Genomic DNA, 16,641 nt, shown 5'->3' on the forward strand with positions numbered 1-16,641 from the left:
CTGTCACTCATTTACGTACGCATTACTTATTCGTCGATGAATTTCAGCTGCATTACACCCCTCAGCCTGAAGAAATCGAATTACCGCACGCACTTCACACTTGGTGGGAGATGCTATTGTTGTAGACATGTTTACGTGCTTGCTGCGTGTTCAGAACTAAACGAAGTGACGCAGCGTGATTGAAGGCCATACTAGAGACACTGTGCAACACATATGTGCAAAGATTCATCCGATTTTTGCGCAGGTTTTTATTTCACGACCGATTGGACTTTGAAAAAAAATAAATAACCTTCGTATTTTACAAAAATCTGATTTATTATAAATATTAAAAAAATTGTAATAAATATTATCAGATCTGTTGTGATAAATTTAAATTTACTATACATTTGTTTTTTATTTTGAGAGTAAAATAAGTAATTATTTACAAAGGTATGCATGATGCTACCTAAAGTTTTCTTGAATACTTATTGCTTATTTAATGGCAATTAACTGAATGATTTGGAATTTTGTATACTTACAGTTAGTATACAATTATCATATACAACACTGAATATGCAGAATTTCATTAAAAAAAAAAAAAAAAAAAAAAAAAATTCTAATTATCCTCAAATCAGAAACTGTTGATTAGATAGCAAAGCGACTATTTAAACTAATAACCGAAGGAAGGTGTCTTAATTATAAATTAAAAGTATCTTAAATAATATAAAATTACATTTAAAAGATCCATTTAAAGTAACATTTTTGTGACAGAAGCAAACAGTCAATTTATTAAGGGAAGAAATTTTTGCAAAAATTATTAAAAAAAAAAGGACTTAATTAATCTAACCTGATATAAAGCATCTCCGGTAACAAATGAAGAAATGTAATGAGAACCAGAAATTGTAAAAAATTCCAGAACATTTTGAACATTTCCTGGCACAACATTTTTGACATTATTATCCAGATAAGAAATTACTATTTCTTCACTACGGACAGCCGGGTCTAATGTAACCGCTTGCCTAAAACGTGACATCCTTAAAAATGCATAACCGTGTGGACCGTTGAGGTATGTTGAATTCAAACCTAATTTTTTACCTATTTTATTTTTACTCCAACCTGTAAATAAAGAAATAAATATTAAAAAGATCTATAATATTGTTATAATTGTAATACAACCAATAGAGATTAAAGTTAATTGACAACTAAAGCAATATTTACCAGATTACATAATAAAAATCCAACTTTTATGAAATCTTTCCAGACATGAATATTTATCAAATTAAACTGTTATTATTTATTACAGTCGTTAGACTGTTTCAGTCAAACAGTGGCAATGAAAGTAAATTAGAATATCACTGATTGGGTGAGTCTACGTTGAGGTGTTCAGCAAGATTGCTGCCTCTTACAGATACTATTCAACATTTCCCCTGAAGATACGAAATAAGGAATTTATCAGAATAAGGATTTTTTTTATTAGAAGGAATAAGTATAGGAGGACAAAAAAAACATGCATAAGGTTTGCTGATGATATGGCAATTCTAATTGATGCTACAAACTTGCTTCAAAGATTGTTAATGGTCCTAAAGGAAGGAATGAAAGAGTGTGGAATGATAAGAAATACAGTTAAAACTAAAATAACAGAAGTAAAAAACAAAGATAATTTAGTGATGACAAGTGAAGAAAAAATAGAAGAAGTAAAAAATTACAAATATTTGGGGACTATGGTGAGAGAGGATTAGAAGAGCGCAATAGAAATAAAAAGAAGGATAGCGATGATAAAGGAAACCTTCAGTAAAAAAAAGTTAATTTCTATATAGTAAATGTCTGGACTTAAAGAGTTTTTACCAAATGCCATGTATGGAGTGTCTTATATAGAACTGAAGCATGGGTGATGAGGAAGAAGGAAAAGTATAACTGGATTAAGGCTTTTGAGACGTAGATATGAAAAAAATAAGATAGTTGAATAAAGTGAGATATGAGAAAGTAATGAAAGGATTAAAGAAGGAAGAGCAACTATGTACAAAAGAGAAAAGGAAACCGGTTACATCATGTGGTTAGGGAACTGGAATCTTGAAAACTACATCAAAAGGGTCAGTAAAAGGAGGATAGAAGCGAGGAAGAAGAAGGATGAAGATTAGGAACTACAAGGGGATAAAGGAGAAGGCTTCAGCCAGAAATGGATGGAGAGAGTGTAACACAAGAGACCTGCTGGCAGGCAGAACACTAGATGATGATGATTCATTACAGTTTGAATTAAAAATATTATGTACATACAATACAAACTTATTAAATTTTTTCTTGAAAACATGCAACATTCAATTATTTAAAAAAAAAAAAGTTAAACGTTTAGAAATATAACCTTGTTTTAAACGTTGACAATATAATTGTATGACTGAGGTATATATAAAGTTAACAAATTACAAGAACTATATGTGATATAAATCACTGGTTTGATGTAAAAGTTATGAATTGACAGAACTATCTGCTAAACATAAATCTCCAAATTATTACTGTTTTAATTTTGCATTTCTAAAATAAATAAATATATATTAAAAAAAAAAAAAATTAAAAAGAAAGTATTCCTAAGTTAACATAAAGTTTGGCAAGTAAAGAATCTTGCAATAATTCTGAAAATAGTAACATAATTGCGACAATAACTGTGAATGTGTAATTTTTTTAGTGATGATCTACTGCCTAGTGTGTCAATAGCAGTTGGGTAAAAAGAGATAAATTTTCTTCGTTTATAAAATTATGAACCATGCCGAAATCACTAAAATTGTAATGAAAATACACACATAAAAGTAAGAATATAATGAAATTCATGTAATTTAAAGTAAAGAAGTAGTAGTCTACTAAGTTATGGATACATTGTTTTTTAAAATATGTATTATTACTAAATCAGACCATCACAGTTGTCTTAAACATAATTTTATTAAACAATATAAATATGTAAATAACATGAATGGTATCTATGATCAATGAAAAGTTTCCAGACTGTTGCCAGGGATATAATCTAAGAACAGTTGATCTAGAAGCCAAGCGTACTAATTAGACGCAGCAGATCTGCATCACTTTTGGTTAATTCTTTATGTAGGTTTTTTAAATATAATTTTATTTTTAATATTTGACCCATTTTTACTTCTTTATCTTAAGTAAAGCAAGTATTGTGATTGTGAAAATTTTTGGTTTTCAGATTTCAATGGAAATATCCATTTTGACCATTCCTGAATCCATTTTGACTAGTTTCGGCGTGATGTCTGTACTTATGTATGTACATATGTATTTTTGTATATATCTCGAAAACATAACTCAAAAACGATTAGCCGTAGGATTTTGAAATTTTGGATTTAGGACTATTGTAACATCTAGTTGAGCACCTCTGCTTTTGATTGCAATCGACTGGACCAAAAGTGTCCAAAAATGCCCAAAATCCAGAAAATTTGAATTTTGGATTTTTTTCTTAACTGCAGTAATAAGCCCTCATTGAGCACTTTTTAATGATACATCATAAGTGGTACTTCTTTTCATTGGTTACACAGTTATAGCCAAATAAAATTTTAATTAATGAAATATTTAAATCTTACTAGGGGAAGTACATTGGTTCGAATTCGACTTCAACTCCTTTTTTTCTTTTAACTTTTTTTTTTAATTTAAATATATTGATTTATTAATAATTATTAACCACGGATTGTAAAAAAAAAATTACCATAAATAATAGATCAATCAATAATAAAAATAAAAAAAATTAATAACTATTAGAAGTTATTAATGAAATAAAATTTTATGTATTTTTAATTTTTAAAATATTAAAATTTTTTTTCAATTTTTAAAATATTTTTCAAATATATACTTTATACAGTGTAGTGTACTGCTCAATTGAAATCCAGCAAAAAACATTCTCTAGTAACATTAGTCAAATCTAAATAAAAAAGAAAAGGAATTATCTTACCTCCCATTTCTTTGAGAAGGTATTAATATTTACCTTTAAAATTGAGGTAAGACTACATATAATTTGATGTTCTATAATGCTTTGATCATTTCTAGTGCAACGTTATGAAAACTGAAGGGTGAGAAATAAGGATGCAATGAAAACGTTCAATTATTGGCATAATAAACATTTAATCTATTTCACCTAAAGACCATAAAAGTGTAATTTTTAAACCACTTCCACCAAATAAAATTCCATAAAATTTTTAAAAACCCCTCTTCCATTTGTTAGCTTTGACAATATTTAATTGAAGGATAAAATTAAAAAGTAACATTCTTTTTATAAAATATTTTAAATTATTTTTAGATTTTAATTTTTTGTTTAGCACTAAAATAAATATTTTAATTTTGAAATTATTTAAATCAATAAAAATTACTATATATTACTTTTTTCTATTATATCTGGAAGTAAATAATAACAGGAAAAATTTAATCATTAATTAAAATAAAAAGTCTTTACAAAAGACCTTTGTTTATTATAGAGATAAACCATTTTGCAATATAAGCAAATTTTGAAACGTTTTATAATCATTCATGAAAACTATGTAACTCATGCTGTTACTACATAAAAATTACAAAGCTGTAAAATAAAACATGTTCAAAATTGATTTAAGCCTTATCCCTCATTCAATACTACACCTGAGATCTTCCTCAAAGTTCAGTTAATTAAATGGTTAAAGTATCATTTAGATTTATCTAGCAATTCGTAAGTTTTTTTTTTAGAATTCAATCAATAATTATAAATAAACACGTGGGCATTATGATTTATAAATAAATAAATATATACACACTACAGATATATTAAAAACTTACCAGCAGAGAATAATCTCCATGATCGTTTTGAACGCTCTACATAAAATGATCTGAAGAAAGCTTCCAATAACTCAGAAACATCACGGCATAATTCAATTTGAAAACCACCTTTTATTAATGATCTACCATCTCCTTCTAACTGTCTGAAATTTAATACAAAATATAAAATTTTATTTTGCATTTCGGTTATATAAAAATTAAAAAAAAATTAATAATACTTTAATTAAATAAAATAAAGTACAATATTATGAAAAATAATGAGAGCGCTGTTGGCGTCTAGATATCGGTACTTCAGTACATCTAAAAAACCACAGTACAAGTAAAGTAGATTATAACAAAGAAATGCAGGTTCATACAGAAATCAGAAACCAGGAACATAGCTTAGGACTAATGTGGTATCAACATATCAAAATAGAAAAAAAGTAGTAGGCTGTATAAATTTTTTATTGCCAAAATTATATGAAATAATTTTATAAGTGAAATATAATGCAATAATTTAAAAATATAATAATACATTTAATTTTTTTTAATACTCTTCATTTTGTTCAAATATTTTTTTTTATTTTAAAAAGAAAAATATTTGCTACTAAATAATTATAACAATATAAAAATATTTCATTCAAAATTATAATATAATTTAAATAAACTTAATTGTAATATATAAGCAAATGAAACACAGTAAATTAAAGTAAAATCAAAAATTAACACTGAAAAAGCAACTTTAACTTTTGTACAATTTTAAGGATATGTACCTTTCCAATCCTAGATGGCGTTTTTAAAAGTGTTGATGACATCAATACTCCACATGTAAAAATCAGCTTACCACTAAGTTTTTATATCAACCCTTTTCTGAGGTATTAAGCAAAATAAAGACCAATACACACATTTTAGTGATACTGATTTTAATGTTTCATGGCCCCCTCGAGTCAAAAAAAATTATATACATAATCAATAAGTGATTTTAACAATATTTTCTAAATACTTTTTTTTATAAATAAACAAATATATACATTTTTTTTTATTATGATTAATGTACGGCAAACCTCAAACGAAGCTTATGCCTTGGGAATATGAAATGAAAATTTTGTAGTGTATGAAGAACGCCATGTGCCAAGCCTGACTAGGGGATTTGAACCTGGAACTTTCAGATGAAAGGCTGAGATGCTACTCTACTCCACTAAAACGATTGTCATTTAACGCATATATTTTTAATTCTCTATTTAATGTTAAATTTATGGGTGAAAGTATTTAATCAAATTTTGTATTTTTTGAAGTAAAATAGCCTGATGGGATTTGAACACAAAACCATCCAGATGAAAGACTAATATACTCATGAAGGTGAAAAAGATTTACTCCGTACATTTTGGGTAAGACATGACTCTAATGACAATTAGGTTTTCACATTAAGTGATGGAGAACTCTTAGGTAAAACCGTGTTTTATTTGTTGGTAAACCATGTCAATGATCATGTTCATTCTTCTATATTGTAAGTTTTAATTTAACCTAATTTTAACAATTAACAAAAGTAGGTTAATGAGACAAGAGAAATGAAAAAAAAACAGATTTAAAATTCAACAAAACAGATGATAAATAGCACTTTCTCACTACTTGACAAAGATAGAACATTTAAGATATTATTAACAATTTCTTGCTATTAAACGTTCCATAACTGACTCAAAACATGTAGATATTATCAAAATTTTTAATTTTCCGTTATTAAACTGTGTTAAACTTAAAAGATAAAATATTTAGTGAAAAAAAAAAAAAAAAATGTTTATACATACATCAAATAGCAAAGGAAAGTAGTAATGTGTATATTTCAGAAAGCCTTTTTACAACCAACAGGTGCTTTAACCATTAGGTTTGCATAACTATTGTACAAAATATATGATTCTTAGATAAATTCAAAAGCAACATTTGCCTACCAGATTAACTTTTAAAAACATCACTGAAACTACAGTTCCAAAAGAAGGATTAAGAAAAGAGGTCAGTGAGAAACACTAATTTAGAACATACTTCAAGGATTTTTTTCAACAGCACCCCATAATATTAGAAAATGATTACTTCAGTTAGAAGCAAGAAATTAATAATCAATGATTTAACCAGTCATAAAATTGTACAAATGCTGCAACAAAATTATTATTCCACTGGAACTAAAAACTTCCACCTGGGGACAGGTTTATGATTTTTAAAAAAGGAACACTCTTCTCCACCGCCAGAATTATGTGGCATATAATAATTACCATAAACTATCCATTAACAGAAACTGATTGATTGCACCTAACCTGATAATTAAATAATGATAACAGATAAAATAGAATTAAAACTCAACAAAACAAACTGAATACTACCATTTTAGATTCAAAGTACATTCCTTCTACATCAATATAGTATATAGCTAGATTGTGAGTAGTACGATCTAGCAAGTATTCTTAAGGTATTGCATTAACATAACAACTTGATATCACATTCTGTTGGATTATAAAGGTAACTTCAATTTTGTAAACGTGAGATAATTTTGTAGATCAAGTTAAATGATTAATGAGCATTTGTTTTTGAGCCAAACAGAATAATTACATTTTATGAGTTGGTACATTTTTTAAAAAGAATCTGACTATCGGTTGCCAACTATTCAAGCCAGTCATGGTGAATACTTTTTCATAAATAAATAGAATATTCAAAATAAAAATATCTCATAAAAGTGGATTCTTCAGGGACAAATTAATTTGCTCTTGTAAAAACAACAAACATTATTTTAATTTTTGACGATAAACTGTTATTTATTTTTTTGGTGACACTGATAACTCAGCAGTTTAACATTTAGTTGTGGAACTGCAATGACGACAAAGCATCATTTCTCTACCACGATCAAAAATCAAGAATTTTATTTTATTTCTACAAGCAGTTTAAAAGTTGCTCTTGTGTACTTTACAAGAGTCATGTCTTTGGTTATTTGATAAGGAGTACAACACAAACCAGGAAGTAACTTTTTTTTTTACTGAAATCTTTCATCAAGGGTTTGATAAACTGTTGTGTTAACAATAAATATGTATGTTATGAATCATAATTGTACAGTTATAGGTAACCTGACACACAAATGACACAGTAATCCTTAAAAATATCAAGCATCCTGTCAGGGTTATTATGAAAATTGAAGAAAAAAGTTGTTCCCCATTCGCCTTCTTCACCAGGCCAAACATACATTCGGATAACAGCATGCCAAAAAACCCAGGTAAAATCCACTCCTACAAGTGATACATTTATTCTGTTCGTTACAAGGAGTGGCTGTATAATGAACATCATTACTTTCAGAGAAAGCAATTCTGCTGCAGCTTTGTCAGACATACAAAAGACTGTGATAAATAGCGTTAAGAAACAATGTTCGTGTTAAGATTAATGTATTCCTATCTTTAAAAATATAATAAATTAAAATATTTTAATTCAGCAGGTTGTTAATAACATATCATCTACAATCATTATCACAGTTCCACAATATTTTCTTTAATTCATTATCTTACTTTGGCAGTAACTCCTCTTTATGAACAGAACATCCAGTCATGTCTTAAGCCAAAGTTTTTTAAAACAATTTTTGAGCTTCCTGAATATTTGTGTATATGATAAACACGTATCCCCACACATTAACCTTATAACTGCATAATCTGGATACACTGTTCCAGAATTTAAAATAGAATTTGATATTCATTATCTATTCCATACAGTTAATATGATAATGGTTTTCCAATATCCACACAACATAGTACCTAAATATTCTTCCTGATATATTTTGCACGTTACTAGATTGTAATTAAACATCAACAGGTAACACTAATTGTTCAGTAGATAGCATTTGTGTTTTTCTTTAGTATAAAAATTAATTCATTATTTAGTTGTAAGTGTGCATTAAGAATTTTATATCAGTGTATGTAAACAGAAATGAAAGTAAGAGATGATAAATAACTTGAAAACATAAGAATGCAAAAAGAATGAAACTGGGAGTGGTTTAAAATACATAGAGTGGTTATAAAGTGACCTGCCAAAGGGTATATATATCAATCATTATGAAATATTAATAATATGTGTAATACATGTGTGATGTACGTATATATAATATACACATGTAGTAGTACACCATGTGTAATAAATAATAAAATAACAGTAAATAGTTTATACTGTTAATTTTATAATAAATTTAAAAAAAAAAATATGTATAACAATTATTTTCACTGCTTATTTGGTAATATAGATATGAACATGTAGTCACAGTTTTCACTTTAATTGCTGCAATTTACTTCTTTTTCTAATTATTTAATATTAAACACATAATATACTCTGTAAAATGCTAGAGTGTTACATAAATTATAATATGACATGAGGCTCTGTTGTGTTGGTGGTGAAAGCAAAAAGCTTTTTTTCTTTATTAATCAGTGCCCTCATTTGATTTCAATTCATAATTATTAATAACTGTAAGACCCAAATAAGGGTACTGATAGCTGTCCCACATATTATTATTTTCTCCTTCCTTAAATAAAACTTTTAAATTATCTAAAATAGTCAATTATTACGATAGAATTAGGATACAGAAACAACTACTTTTTACTTTCCCAGGAGTATATACCACATAAGGAAAAATATTTTAATCTAATCAAATTTTGTAGGTCAGTGTTTTTGTAGATCTTTGTTTCACAACCCCTTCTCTAACCAAAAAACACAATCTTAGCATTAAAAGCTCTTAAAGAATATATACATGTACATAATGCATATTATGTACATATGCATAATACATTTTATGTCCAACAAAAAAACAGGTATACATTTTTACTTTTTTTGTTGGATTGTATTGATTATATCATGATGATTTCTGTATATCAACATCAAATGAGGCATTGATGACATTTAATTTTGGTAACAATCGGTTCACGGGGGCAGAGAAATGTGAATCTTATGGGTCCCGTATCTCAAAAATTTACTCAAAGGGTAGATTTACTTTTTCATGTAATTTAAAACTCCTTAGATAGCTAAGATAACCCACTGTGTTGGTCTAGTGGTGAACTCATCATCACAATCAATTGATTTCGAAGTCAAAAGTTCTAAGATTCAAATCCTAGTAAAGGCATTTACTTTTGTAAGGATTTGAATAATAAATCGTGGATAATGGTGTTCTTTAGTGGTTAGGTTTCAATTAACCACACATCTCAGAAATGATCAACAAGAGACTACAAGACTACACTTCATTTACACTCATACATATCATCGTAATTCATCATCTGAAGTAATACTGATGGTGGTTCCAGAAGCTAAACAGAGAAAAAAGGAAATGATAGCTTAGATACTTTCAGATGGTGTTTGATCTGATTGGAATTCTGATAAAGATACAGGAGAAAACCTTTTATTCTTTTTTATCATTTCTGGACTCTAATTCTTGAATTAATTATTAGATGATTTTTTTTACATGTCACTTTGTTATGTATTAAGCCAGTTTTATTCAAGGGTGAGAAACAACAGGCGAAAATTTTTTACTTTTTTTTTTGCTACAATTGTTTTGCTTGATATCTCCTGACCCTTAAAGCAGTCAGTTATGTAACTGACTGCTTTAAAATGTTCTATGATAATTTCTGGATACTGGCCATTTTATTCTGGTTATAACTAATCAATGGGGTGGGGAGATATGGTCATCATGGGTTAAGTAACTTCTCTGGGAAAGTTATGTGACTTTTTGGCTTTTTCAAAATGTCATGTGTTTGAATACAAATAATTTTTCTATGCACTGATTTAAATAAAATAATTTTTTTTTTCTTGTTTCTTTAAAGTATAAATTAATAATTAAATCAAAATTTGGGTAAGGTACATTTTGTCTCGCTAAGTTTGATTCTTAATATGTTGCCTATCCTTGTATACTCTTTAACAAAAGTTAATTAATTCTTGTGCAAAGTGAATAGATTTTCTTTCAAACTGTTTTGAGCATTAAAAATTTGAAATTGCAAAATTTTTTTTCAGTTTGGTGACTCCCTTACTCAAGGGGGAAGCATTCAAATACAATGACATTTTAAAAAATGATCGCTAAATGGTGATAATAAATTTAAAAAAAATAGCTTTTTATAACTGTCTAAAAATATTAAGCCATAATTATAAATAAACAAAGTTGTAATTTTCTAGAACGGAGGTGAAAAATTCTTATCAAGAAATACTGAAGAGTAAGGGCTCTCAAAAAATTAGATTTTTACATTTTAAATATAATGGATAACTTGCAAGATGGATTTAAATTTATTTTAGATTTAAATCCAACTAACCTCCTTATAATTCTGCTACACACTTTTCTCTCTTCTGATACTTGTCTTAAGACCACTTATTATCTTCTTTTAATACCACATTGAAACACCTCCATTTTCCATTTTGGTTTTGGTTTCCATGTTTTTTTTTCTTCAGTCACTTGACTGGTTTGATGCAGCTCTCCAAGATTCCCTGTAAAGTGCCAGTCATTTCATTTCGGTATACCTCCTACATCCTACATCCCTAACAGTTTGTTTTATGTATTCCAAATGTTGCCTGCCTACACAATTTTCCCCATCTACCTGTCCCTGATGTAGTAAAAGAAGAGACAGCCTATAAATCTGTCTCTTCTTTTACTACTTTTTTCAAATGCTTCTTTGTTCATCGACTTGCTGCAATAGCTCTTTATTTGTCACTTTATCCACTCATCTGATTTTTAACATTCTCTTACAGCACCGCATTTCAAAAGCTTCTAATCTTTTCTACTCATGTACTCTGATCATCCAAGTTTCACTTCCATATAAAGCTATGCTCCAAACATAAACTTTCAAAAATGTTTTCCTGATGTTTAAATTAAGTTTTCCATGTTATGTTATCATAAAGCACTTTACTCTGATAAATATACTCAACAAGTTTTTTTCTAATTAACTCTTAAATCACTATTTAATACTTTTACTTTAAAACTTTTTTTTTTCAGATTAAAGTTCTTCCTCCTTATACCAGTCTGCTTTTTGATATTTACTTATTTCATACATCCTTTATTTCATAGGATATATATATATATGTTATATGGGCAAAAGAAATATTTAATAATGATTAAACAACATACAATTATGTTATTTCAGAGAAACAGATATTATTTGATTTGCCTGCTTAAAATCCCAAAAAAAATTATGCTGTGGCAACAGATGTTATTGAAGGATTATATAATCATAGTTACTGAGAGTTAATACCTCGGGTTGAAAATTACAATCATTTAAACCAGAACTCATCCATTAGTCAAAAAACTATTCATGCTATATTTATATGGAAAAAACAAATTTATGCTTTGTTCTAATAAATATAAGTAATTAAAAGAAACAGGCAATAAACTCTGTTTCTTTTTTATACAACACAATTAAATATCTACTACATGTTCCCTCAGACCAATGAATAAATATTTTGAATATCTACAATTGATTTGAAGGGGAGAAACCCCAACAGCAATTAACTTCTCTACATTCTGTTTTATCTAGGTTGCCACCATGTAGCACACTGCCGATTGATGATCGGCAGTGTAAATGAATCGTTTTTTGGTAGTGTGTAAATGAATGCCATGCCTAATCAGACTCAAACCCAGAACCTCGGATGAAAGGCAGGGACTCTTACACTCCATCATCAAGATCAGCAGACTCTGATTAAATAACATTTTTAATACAACAAAAATTTCAAAATGAAACTTACATGAATATATGTATTAAAATAAAAAAATAATAATGAAAAAATAAAGATACAAAAAAAAAATTAGAGACTGAATTTGCTTTACAATGTACAATACGTAATAAATTTGTAATCAGTATGTTTAAAATAACAACTGTACACATATAAAAAACATATTTACTCTTATTATTATTACTATTATTACAAAAAGAGGACAACACCAGCACGTTTGGTTGTCCTTGAATATTATAATTAACGAGAAAAGTTCAATAAATTTATAAGAAAAATTAACAATGTATTGAACTGAAGTCAATAAAATTAATCGGTCATAATTAGATAAAAACAATTAGCCAATAATTAATCAAAATTCACGTAAATAATCATAATTATTATTATATTATTAATAGAAATATATAAATAAATTTTATGTATATAAAAATAACAGAAACCGTTACTTTTACTTTTTATACAAACACAAATCATCACACATATATGATGTAATTTATATTAAATAAATCATCAGCTAGTAATTTTTTAACTTATTTTGAAAAAAGAAAGGTTCTCAATTCAAGCCATATTATATATATACATACACAAACACGCTTCATAAGGGTGGGAACCCTTAACATATGCTTCAATCTTGAAACGATCTATTTTTCAGTATGACACCACCACCACACTCCACAAGTTGTTACAAGGGCAACTTAAAAATTTTAAATGGAAATGGTATATCTGTAGCATTGTTTTAAAGAGAATTAAAAAAATATTGATGTAAATGACATTTGGCAACAATAACCCTAACCGAAATGGCAAACATTTAATGTTTGAAAATTGGTATACAATACCTCTTACATAACAGTTCAACAATAAGACGCTAAGAAAATAAGTTAGAAAATGCTATTATATCAATACGATCTACTTTTCAGTAGAAGACCACTACTTGGGGTGTAAGCCATTTTGGGCTGCAAGCCAACTGGTTTTAAACAGTTGTGAAAAAAATACGAAATGACCATAATTTAGGGAAGGGTTATTACAGTACAGTGACTTTTACATCAACATTTTTTTATTTCAATGCCCTTTAAAATGTTGTGTTTAGTCTTAGGGTTTGTCTTTGGGACACCTGGTATGTATAAACATATATATATATATATATATATATATATATAATTATAATAGCACAGAGGCGAATATGGACAAATACAATAAAAAAGAATTGGTTTGGTAAATTAATGTATATAATATATATTAGTATACATTCTTTTTTATTCAAGCAATACTCAGATGCATGATTCAGATGGTTATTTTTCATTTTACGGAAAAATTTCCTGTTGTTAGTTCAATTAGAGTGAGATGGAAAAAGTTTTAAATTAATTAAACAATCTGGTTTGACCCAAGTGAGTCCCAGGGTCTCCAGGGGTCATGAGGCTGAGCCAAGGACCGCTCATTTCACTCCTGATTAGCTGGAGGGCTCTAACTCCTGGACCCCTGCATTGTTCATTACACTCAGGGTTGTGACAATAACACTGATAAAATAACAATTAAGGTATTCAGGCTTTATAGAAACTTGAAAAAGAAATTAAATTACAAAAGACAAAATATTAGTAACTATGCTAACTAAAGTACACAGACTTCTGATGAGGAAAACTCCACAACCTACTCGTATTTAAAATTTTGTAATCGTACTTGGATTAAATTTTTTTTCCTTAAAACAAATAAACAGACAAAATTTCAGCTTAATATATAAGATTTATTGTCAACATTACTTAATATTGGATTGTTATAGTATAATAACATACTAATGTACATTCTGATGTCATTTTCTGCTGGATGTATTTTCATACAAAGTTCAAGGAAAGCAGTACAAAAAAATGCAACTGCAATCGTCAAGAGCTGAACATAACCTAAATTATTTATTACTTAAATAATCAAAACATTAATGTTGATTAGTCAAGGTTAGTGAGTGAAGCGAGTGTAGGTTAAGTTTGGTTAGATTATATTATTTATTTTCATGTTTATATCTTTAAATATAATGTTTCACTATGATATAAGTATTTTTTTTCGATTTTCATTGTGTTGTGTTATTTGTATCACTATGTAAATTTTTACTAATTTTCTATTTTCCAACACCAAAATACATCATTAAATGAATAAATATTAATTTTGAATGAATTTGATATGTTTTTTTATGATTTCGGGTGAGACACCTCAACTAAATAATTACCTTATTTTTTAGCAGTGTTATGAGCTATACAAATGTCTATCTTGTTTAGGCTTTAACTATACCCATTCCTCTAGGTCCAGTATTGCATGAAAGTGATAGTAAAGTTTAGATTTAAAGTAAATGAAAAATATACCTTTTGCATAGAAGGGAAATTGGGGAGAGAATAGGATAACTCACCATAATTAGTTGTAGACAAGACATATGTAACCGCTCTTGTAGTCAAGTGATATTCAGCAAAAACTGGATATAAATATATACTGATAAATCAGGAATAAAGGAAGAAATAAAACAAGATTCTCAGAAACATTTTTTTTTTGTTAATTTGCTCTGAATTCAGATAATACCAAAGTGGTCACAGCAGAACTATTTGCAGTTAATACAGATTTCACACAACTATTAATAAAGTTCTTCTTACTTAACAACATTAACTTTACTATGCTAATTAACTCAAAAATCAACTGAACAAACTATTACAAGTAATGACATCAAAAACCATTCTGATATAATCCATCAGATATTGTAAAGCTAACGTTTAGCATTTGTAACCCAATAATTCAGCATATATTATTGAATAGTGTCTTGTAGAAAAAAATGCAATGCACAGAGACAGGGACAATACAACTGAAAGCAAATTTTTATTGTAGAATGAGAACTGGTAAACGTGAAGAAAAATTATTATTCACCAAATCAAAGGTCCAAACGAAACTATATTTTTCTTAAGTTTTGATTAACTGCTTATCCAGGCACTTTATATAAAGACTTTTCATTTTAAACTCAGCAATTTGTAAAAACACTCCATAAAAAAATTGTAAAAGAAAATATTTTGATCTACAAAGCATTATAAAATGATTTGAAAGGATTTCTCTAGGCGTAATATGGAAAGCAAAGATAGTATAAGGTGACATTATCAAAAAACAATAAAAAATCAAGATGGCATTAGAAACATAAACTTTTATAAAATAATACATAAAATAAAACTCATTTTGTAACAAGTTTTTATGATGCAGTTCCTACATCAGTGCTGTTGGAGATATTGCTACTCTTAGTAAAGTAATTAAGTAATTAAAGAAACCTATACAATAAATAGTCAATTATTACATCTGATTTATGTTACATTACATTTAGCATGTTCATTTCATCAATTTGATGTTTGGGTGTATGGAATTATTAAACAAAGATAGTATGCTGAAAATTGTTAGTGGGAAAAGCTTCAAACAGAATACAAAATTGTAGAACAAGATTTATATAGATAAATGAATAAAATAAGATCTGCTGGGAAATGGGAACAATTTAAGAAAAATGATATAAAACAGAATAATAAAGAGAAGTACAAAAGAAAGACAAAGGTCATCATAGGGTGTTAACACTATAAAAAAATTAAAATATCTTTTTCATACTGTTTTAGAGAAAATATAATATAATTAAACAGCAAATTCTACCATTCATGTAAAAATTTAAAAATAACAGTAAATAATAAGAAAAAAATATGTAACTGACCTTGTAATAGCTAGTGGATGTTGATATACAGGCATCATAACATTTCTTATATCATTTCTAAAGAAATGTCCAAGGTCTCCCCAGTATCGAAATATGTCAATTCCATAACCGACTGCAATATCCGCATTTGAATTATTACATTGTAATAAAATAATCATTAAGATGAGATAAATAACATTCTTCAAAAACATATCTGAAAAAAAATTATCATTCAGTTTGTAATATATTGTAAATTGTAAGATTTAAACATGTATTATAATTATACAATATTAAGGGTTTTTTTAAATCTTGTTATAGAGACAGTATAATTCCTCTATTGAATTGAAACATAAATAAGTAAAATTTTTATCCTGATCAATTCATAATAACACATTATACAAATGATATTAATGGTACTCGTATACTATTCCAAGTATAAAAAAAGGAACTGTGCCACTCTTTGCTAGATAAGTCACAGA

At 27.6% G+C, this 16,641-nt stretch overlaps 1 protein-coding gene across 2 annotated transcripts in view; it reads right to left on the reverse strand.

The window, feature by feature from the left end:
* Positions 1-16,641, reverse strand: part of LOC142332159 (torso-like protein) — a 98,545-nt gene that overhangs the window by 24,707 nt on the left and 57,197 nt on the right. For both annotated transcript variants that reach the window (XM_075378431.1, XM_075378430.1), the window contains exons 2-4: positions 16,184-16,376; positions 4,780-4,922; positions 827-1,095 (exon numbers count right to left, since the gene is read on the reverse strand). In XM_075378431.1, coding sequence (XP_075234546.1) covers positions 827-1,095; positions 4,780-4,922; positions 16,184-16,374 — 603 coding nt within the window. In that variant the 5' untranslated portion in view covers positions 16,375-16,376. The remainder of the gene's footprint in view (positions 1-826; positions 1,096-4,779; positions 4,923-16,183; positions 16,377-16,641) is intronic.

Source organism: Lycorma delicatula, chromosome 11 (assembly GCF_047948215.1).
Source record: "Lycorma delicatula isolate Av1 chromosome 11, ASM4794821v1, whole genome shotgun sequence".
Classification (NCBI taxonomy): Eukaryota; Metazoa; Arthropoda; class Insecta; order Hemiptera; family Fulgoridae; genus Lycorma; species Lycorma delicatula.